The sequence below is a fragment of the Bos taurus genome, chromosome 11 (genome assembly GCF_002263795.3).
Source record: "Bos taurus isolate L1 Dominette 01449 registration number 42190680 breed Hereford chromosome 11, ARS-UCD2.0, whole genome shotgun sequence".
NCBI lineage: Eukaryota > Metazoa > Chordata > Mammalia > Artiodactyla > Bovidae > Bos > Bos taurus.
Window position 1 is genome coordinate 21,083,911 of NC_037338.1, and position 7,650 is coordinate 21,091,560.

At 40.6% G+C, this 7,650-nt stretch overlaps 1 protein-coding gene across 3 annotated transcripts; it reads right to left on the reverse strand.

Moving 5' to 3' along the window:
• Window positions 1-2,169: 2,169 nt before the first annotated feature.
• SRSF7 (serine and arginine rich splicing factor 7) lies at window positions 2,170-7,627 on the reverse strand. 3 transcript variants are annotated; one of them, XM_005212584.5, is made up of 8 exons: window positions 7,494-7,627; window positions 6,274-6,454; window positions 5,858-6,034; window positions 4,910-4,984; window positions 4,746-4,823; window positions 3,372-3,425; window positions 2,789-2,824; window positions 2,170-2,469 (listed from the first exon to the last, which is right to left on the reverse strand). In XM_005212584.5, exons 1-8 carry the CDS (start codon window positions 7,519-7,521, stop codon window positions 2,415-2,417), a joined length of 684 nt encoding a protein of 227 aa, XP_005212641.1. In that variant the 5' UTR covers window positions 7,522-7,627; the 3' UTR covers window positions 2,170-2,414.
• Between the last annotated feature and the right edge of the window lie 23 nt (window positions 7,628-7,650).

Sequence of the window (7,650 nt, forward strand, 5' to 3'; positions counted from 1 at the left end):
AGCTATAAAATTATATACACATCTTCTAGGCTATACAACCATGCCCTGTAAAGGTCTCCAAGCAATTAATTGCTCAGAGCCAGATCTAGTGAATTCTTTGCTACTGTCCTTCATTGAAAACTCACTGCCAACATGTCAGCTTTACAGCTTTCAATTCCTACTTAGCTTACTATATCCTGGAAAACACTCGACTTCAAGATAGGCTACACAATGATGAAAATCACAATACCACACTATCATTCATTTAACCTAGTCACAAACCGCTATTATTTCAAGAACCCCTCAAATTTTCTTCTCAATGGAGGGGACATGGCAAAACACAGCATTGCACTGTGTCTTGATACTTAGCTGAGTTCAAAGCCTGAAGGAGAACTACAAAAGTGAGGTCCTAAGTCATGCTTTACTTACTTTTACACCAGGAGTGCCAACCAAGTAGGTTCTATGTCCAAAGCACTGTGTCTGACATGTTCAATTAGCTACCAGGTTAATAATTTAGAGTTAAATATAAACCAGCATTTTTCAAATCAATCACACAATCCACTTAGCAGTCTCAACCTTGAAGTGTTTTTTTTTTTAAAGGTGCACTGCGCCAGCCAGTTCATCATTAAGATGAATAACAAATGTGGGTACAGAGTTGTCATGGCTACAAAAAAGGTGTTGACCTACATACCCTATACTCCGTTTCTTGTAAGGGTAAACAGAATTTTCTGTGCTTATTAAATTCATTTTTTGCCCCTAACCCCTCTTCCATATTTTTATCCTCTCACAACTAATCTCTAGGATGCTGCTAGTAATCCATCCCAAAGCTACAGAATTAATGACTCCTACTCTTGGCTCAGAACTCCCACTTCCACAAACTGAGTATCAGGACTGTTTATTCTCTGCAGATTTATTGTTGAGTTAACTTATCTTTATGTAATACAGAACAAGTAAAGCTGACCAAGTGCAACAAACAAGCCTGCTGATTACACATAGCTTTACGGCAACCATGTAATGCAGCCAGTTGTCAAAATTCCAAGAACAAAAACGTCCAAACTTTGAACATACTAATGATCATTCAAACCAGTAAATATGAGGCAGATCAGTATTCCCAACTGTACTGTTATCCAGTAATAGTTGGAAAGTGTCAGAAACAAGGACAGATAGCGGTGCCATCAGCACTAAAAAGAATTTTTTGCATCAAGGCTAGAGAATAAATACCTGGTAAAAGCTTGACCAGAAAACTCAAAATTAACTGTCACTACCCTATGATGCTTAAAGTCCAAATAAACATGTCTACTGGTGCTAATATTCTGAAGTCTATCAGATGCTGCCAAAAAGTGACTACAGCGAGGGGTTGCTAAATACAGGTTGAATTTACAGAACTGCTTTAGTCTCATTAACATTTCTGACATCTTTACTTTGCACCAGCCTGGCAAAATAAGATGGAAGTATGTTGGTTTTCAGGAACTGAAGAAACCTAACTTGGGAATTAATATCTGGGAATTAAAATCAGAAACCTAACTTGGGAATTAATATCTCTGCTCAGAATAAGGCAATTCATTTGAAGAGACAGAGGAGATTATCTAGGCTGGAAAATTTTGCAAAGCTGGTTTACATAAAGGTGTTTTGTTCCAAATTGAGACAATTCCTCTAACATGCAAAAGTTTTGATATAAAACTGGTTAATGTTTGAAAACAAAAGAACATTGAGTATAACTTTCTAGAATGGAGAGCTCTAATTTGATACCACCCCATCTAACAGCCTGATAACCTCTAGTAGGCTTTTGTAAAATCCAGCTTCTCCAGCATCAAGTCCAACTACTTCTTACTTAGTTCCTGGTATGCTCACTTTTAACAAGTCAGTGGTCCCTACGGCCTGACATAAGAAGTTAGTCTTATTGATAACATCTAAGAATATCAGCTCTAAGAGAACTTAGGGACTTGTCTTGATGCATCATCCATGCTGTTTAGGGAGACCCAACTTGAATTCTTACCATCTGACCCAAAGCTCTAAGGGTAAAAAGTAATTTTCCAAATGTGTGTGTATATATATATATATTTATTAATTATGGTTAAGACTTAACATCATTAACTTTAAATGTAGGTCTGCATGAATATGGTTAATACCAAGGTTGACTCCTGAAGCATACCAAATTAAGGAGTATTAATATTGAACACAAATCAAGAATCTAATTAGAAACATTTTATTTTAAATGTGCCAAATAAAAATCCACATTTTCAGACCATAGGATGTTAATACATTCAACAAAAATTTGTATTATCTTACTGCTGTAAATTTACAGAGTAATAGTCCAGATCCATTTTGATTAGATGGTTGAAATACCCTCCCTAAGTTACACTTTACAGACATCACGAATCCCTTATAATAATGTAAACAAAATAACTTTTCCCTAAAAGGTGAACTTGGGCACTTCAGTCCACTCTTTCAGGACTTGCACTTCTTCTCGGACTTCCTGATGGGGAACGACTAAAAAGAAAAAAATATTTAAGTTTGGAACCAATTAGTGTCTAACAAAACTCTTCTCGCATATATGTCAGGGTAAAACTAAAAAAAAAAAAAACCTGTTAGGTTTAACAGCCTCTTCACTAATTAATCTTACAAAACTTAGGTAAAGATAACTATTTGCTTTTTGGAGATTTTGGGGGGAGGTCATCTAAGAAACTCTATTTAGTATTTTAACATATAGCACCAATTCTCCAAAGAGCTCAGGGAAGTAGGCAGTAAGCAAAATTCTGCAGAGGCCACACTTGACAGTTAAGATATGGCAACAAATTATTTAGCTTACCTTCTTTTTGGAGATGGAGATCTGGACTTTGATCGGCTGTCAAAACATGAAAAGGTTGTGTTTTACTTTTATGTGAAAAGTACTATCCAACCCCTTCAGTTACAATACAATGAACCCCCAAAATGTCCCGAGCTTAAACTACACTGCAGTTAAACTGGAAAAGAAAAACCCTACCAATTTTTTGGCTAAAAGTTAATCTTCTAACACTTGTTCTTCATAAAATAATCTTTCATACTCTAAGCACAATGATCCCAGAATGCTTCTCCATACATCTATCAAATCCAACACAGGCCTCTTAATATAACCCCAAATTCACCAACTTTTCATTATAGCTTGGACATGACATAACCCCAAATTCACCAGCTTTTCACTACAGCTTGATATGCCCTTGCCTAGAAAGTCAGCCAGAACAGGCCACGTACAAAGCAAGTTATAAAGTTTGGTTTACTAATAAGGTAACTGTGTTCCTCCTCAGCTTACTTCTAAGCTCACAGCTAACAAATTGCAATAATTCAAAAACACTTTGAACTCTGGATATTGGTGCCATGTAACTAAAAGAGCATCAATGAGATTTTTACTCTACCTGCTTCTAGGCCGTGAAAGAGACCTGGATCTTGATCTCGACCTGGACCGGGATCTTAATAAAAGCAAACACATTTACACCAATTAGTCCACGGGAATAATTTCCTTAAATACCTTCTGAGCACCTTTGAAGGTAGGCTAGGAAGGGGCTAAAACTGTCCAAAATGCCCTATCAGTCTAAGACTGGACAAATACTTGGAACTACCATTTCAAAAATCTATCATGAGTTTCTGTACAGATGTACAATATTCTTAAACAGAGTGTAGTATCCAAGAGAAATTTGTGGTATTTGAGAAAACTGGTGTTAAAAGAAAAATATCAACCTCCTGAATGGAAACTTTGTTTCTTTAAGTTCAGTGAAAACTCCTATGACTGGGTAAAGCTGTGTTCATGGATCAACAAACTATCATGGTTCAGGACCATCAATCTGTAAAAAATGAGGCTGACATACACATCTTGAGGTCCTGTAACCAAGTTAAATGCATTTATCTGGAGTCCAAGTTTCTCAAACCTGGAATTTATAAAGACTATGCTATTACTGAGTAGCAATAATTCTCAGTAGCATTCCCTACCACTGACACGAGTAGCATTATCAATTCCTTTCATTATCTAGAATGTTATCCATTTCCATAACCTTTGAAAACAAAAAAATGCTGAGGGGTCTAATTTGATTTTTAACTTCTCAAGTTTCAGGGTCTAAACCAAATATCTGGTCAAACAAGCCACATTCAATCTATGTGTGAGTGATTGAGTGAGTGAGTGAAGTCGCTCAGTCGTGTCCGACTCTTTTCGACCCCATAGACTATAGCCTACCAGGCTCCTCCATGGGATCTTCCAGGCACGAGTACTGGAGTGGGTTGCCATTTCCTTCTCCACAATCTATGTGTGTATTACCCTAAATTTTCCATGGTCTCAACCTTCAAAAAAAGAAAAACTTTAACTTGCTTCTAAATTTCTTTCTGGTTCTAATGGGCCTTTTTATCAGGGACCAAGTAACTATCATCTTTTAGTGCTATTATCATTTGTCTATAAACTGACTTATGGGTAAATGAGAGTAGATCTAAACAGATATAAGCTGACATCAGAAGTTTTCAACATGTTTACCCAGAGTGTTCACTGGAATGATTTGAGGATTTATGCCTTAGACCTCCCTCTATCACCTCTGTAACACCCTTAAAATCTTTAGTTGGGCTTTTCTTCATTTGGACATGTTCACAGTCAACTTTTTTCCCAAATATCTTCTGAAGCATTCCATTTCAATTAGGTCCGTAAGATACTCCACCGCTGTCATTAAGACGGGACAATCCAAATACAAATAAGGGGGAAAAAAGGTGCTACATACTGGAAATACCTCGATCCTTTTATAGAACCAGACCTAGATCGTCTGAGTGAAGCTGATCTTGATCTACGAAGAGACACAGATCTTGATCGCCGAGGAGATGCTGACCTTGACCTAAACATTAAATCAAAGTAATTTCAATTTGATTCCAATTAAACTTCACCACTTCTTACAAGCTGAAGTTAAACAAGATCTCTCACCTCCTTCCCCTGCTCCTGCTGCGTGAGCGAGAGTATCGTCTACCTCTGGATCTCGAATGTGATCTAGACCGTGACCTATTTTTCAAGTCAGAAAAAAACATAATATTAGATGGCAACTCCTTTTAGAGTCTGTGTGCCTCTGCTGAAACCAAATCTCAAAACTATTTAAATTTAGTGTCTCATTTGGAAATAAACTCTGGGCCTATTAGTTGTCGTTTTTTTTTTTTTTTAAACTACCTAAAAAAAGATTTGTTAAAAGCTCAATTACATTTTAGATTAACATAATATAAAACACTATAATGTGTATTTAAAATAAACCTTGCAAGTTTGCAGGTCGACCCTCTTTGGCCCATGGTCTAGTAGATCTAGACGATCTAGAAGTATCTATAGCCGATCGCTGCATCTAGATGTTTTCTTCAATCTACACGACGATCAAACTGACAGCCAAATGAGCCAGGTGAGGCTTGATTGACGCAAGAAGATTTTTCTAGTTGGGAATGTGGTCAATCTGGTGTTCCTCTTTCTAAACCGGAGGGGCCCCCAATTGTAAGCCAAATTTACTGTTACGGCGATCACCGTCTCAAATTTTCTGCCCTTTAAAGAATAAGGTGAAGCTAGGTGTAGATGACTCGAGGGGATCTGGCCTCTTATGCTGATCACCTCAAGGTCTAGGAGGATCTTAATTGTCGGATTTGCAAGGCGCCTCAGCATGATATCATAAGGCTCGTGACATTCTGAATCAAGGCGACTGACTCAAACGAAGAAACCTGAAAGGTTTTGACCAGGTTGATTATTAATACATTAACATTTCTTTAATTAAACAAAAATTGTAAAATACACCTGTAACAATTAACATTCAAGTTTACAGAAAAATACTTTTGTGCCTTGCTAATAAAAAAGTTACTTGATTAACTAGTACACTAACCATTCCTTTATTAAAATAAATACCTGCTTCTTCTTCGGCGGCTATAGCGATGACAATCATAAGCATAATGTCCCTTTTCGCCACACTCATAGCATCTATCATTGGGATCAAAGGGACGTCGGGCAGGTGGTCTATCAAATCGAGATCTCCGAGGCATGCCTGTTGATAGTTCAACTCTCACTCGGGAACCACAAATAACCCTACAAAAAACAACAAAAAAACTGTAACGCTGAAAAAAAAAAAAAAGTGAGCTCTATATTTAGAACCTTTCACTCTCTTTGCCCTCAGAAGCTCCAGCTATATCTTTATAAGTCCTTCAAACGTCACTTTTGCTTTCAGTTCCTGTCTTCATAAAGTGATCAGCTAATTGTTTAAAAACTCCTCCAGACTACAGAATTCAAGCCTGGCACAGGAACATTCTCACCAAGTTCTCACTTACTTTCCATCCAGGCCTCGAACTGCATCTTCTGCATCTCTAGGGTCTTCAAATTCCACAAAGGCAAATCCTGGAGGATTTCTGGCAATCCACACAGTTCTCAAAGGCCCATAATAACTGAAAGCCCTTTCTAACTCTCCTTTGCCAGCACCAGTTCCCAGGTTACCAACATACACCTTGGTTTCTGTTTAAAAAACGCAAAGAAAAGAGCGCACGTTATGCAAATAATCTGGCCCAAGTTTGAATTCTTTGCTTAAATTCATCTTTAACAGTGCAAAACATATTTAATACTCTCTCAAGGGCTAATTTTAGTCTTAAAACCAATGAAGTTCGTACATTTCTGAAAAGCTAAAGCGTACGACCAAGTTCTTAACATTCAATGGAGGCGGGGGGCCCGCGGGAAACCTCCAAATACGAGCACAGCAGCGTGGTAGGATACTCCGAGGCATGGGGCGGACTCCGCCCCGGTCCCGCCCCCGAGTCCCGGCAGCCCCAGGCACACCGAGAACGCGCGGGCCGGCGGCGGCAGCGGCGTCCTCGGTGAGCGGGCCCCAGCGGAAGGCGGACCGGGAGCGGGGCTGCGCCGACTCCAGTACTCTGCAGCAAGCGCCCCAAGCGCAAGCTCGCCCGTGACTCCAGCTCCCCGCCTCAGAAACGATAAACCGTGCTCAAAAAAGCCAAAAGAGGAAAACCAGCCGCCAGACTTAAAAATCACGCTTCCATTCCCACTCAGCAATCAGACCGTTTGACAAGAATGCGCAGCTCGAAACTGCCAGTTTTCTAAGTCTTAAATTCATCCTTTCTTTTACGGCTGCGACCACATCTGTCAGCTAAAGTGGCGGGAAAGCGCCAAAGAAATGCGCCACCATGGTCGTCAATGTGCGCAAAATGGCAGCCGAGGGCGGGGGGTGGGGGGGGGGACGGGCGGGCAGGCGGGCGGCTCGAAGAAGGGCAACAACAAAACAGTAATCGAGGGCCTGGCTCGAGCAGGGCGGGAGACTAAGATGCCCAAGAACTGAAAGATACCCGCCAGAGGCCTACCTCAGCCACCCGCTGTCCTCCCGCGATACCCCGCCGCCGCCGCCTCCAGCTTCGTATGGTGTGCGCCGAAGCCGCCATTACGCACGCGGAATAACCGTCTCCCAACCGCCGAGCCAACCTCACGACCTCTAAATACTCACTACACCTACAGCAACCTCCCTTACTGGCCCCCAGCCTCTTACCTCCTCCGTACCGCCCGTAGCGCGACATGATGACTGGCCTGCGAGCTGGGCTCTTTCAGCTCGCAGCGCCCAGAGAACGATCAACACAAAACCAACCAAACCGCCTCACTCGCCAACGGTCCCAGCGGCACTACGAGGAAGCGCCTGGGTTCGCGCT

Excerpts from the sequence above, each read along its gene's own strand:
- SRSF7 (XM_005212583.5), bottom strand. The coding sequence starts at position 7,521 with ATGTCGCGCTACGGGCGGTACGGAGGAG. Across the intron at positions 4,985-5,857 it reads AGCCGCCGAAGAAGAAGCAG|GTCACGGTCTAGATCACATT; the intron begins GTATTTATTTTA and ends CTTGAAAAATAG. Across the intron at positions 2,470-2,788 it reads TCTCCATCTCCAAAAAGAAG|TCGTTCCCCATCAGGAAGTC; the intron begins GTAAGCTAAATA and ends TTTTCTTTTTAG.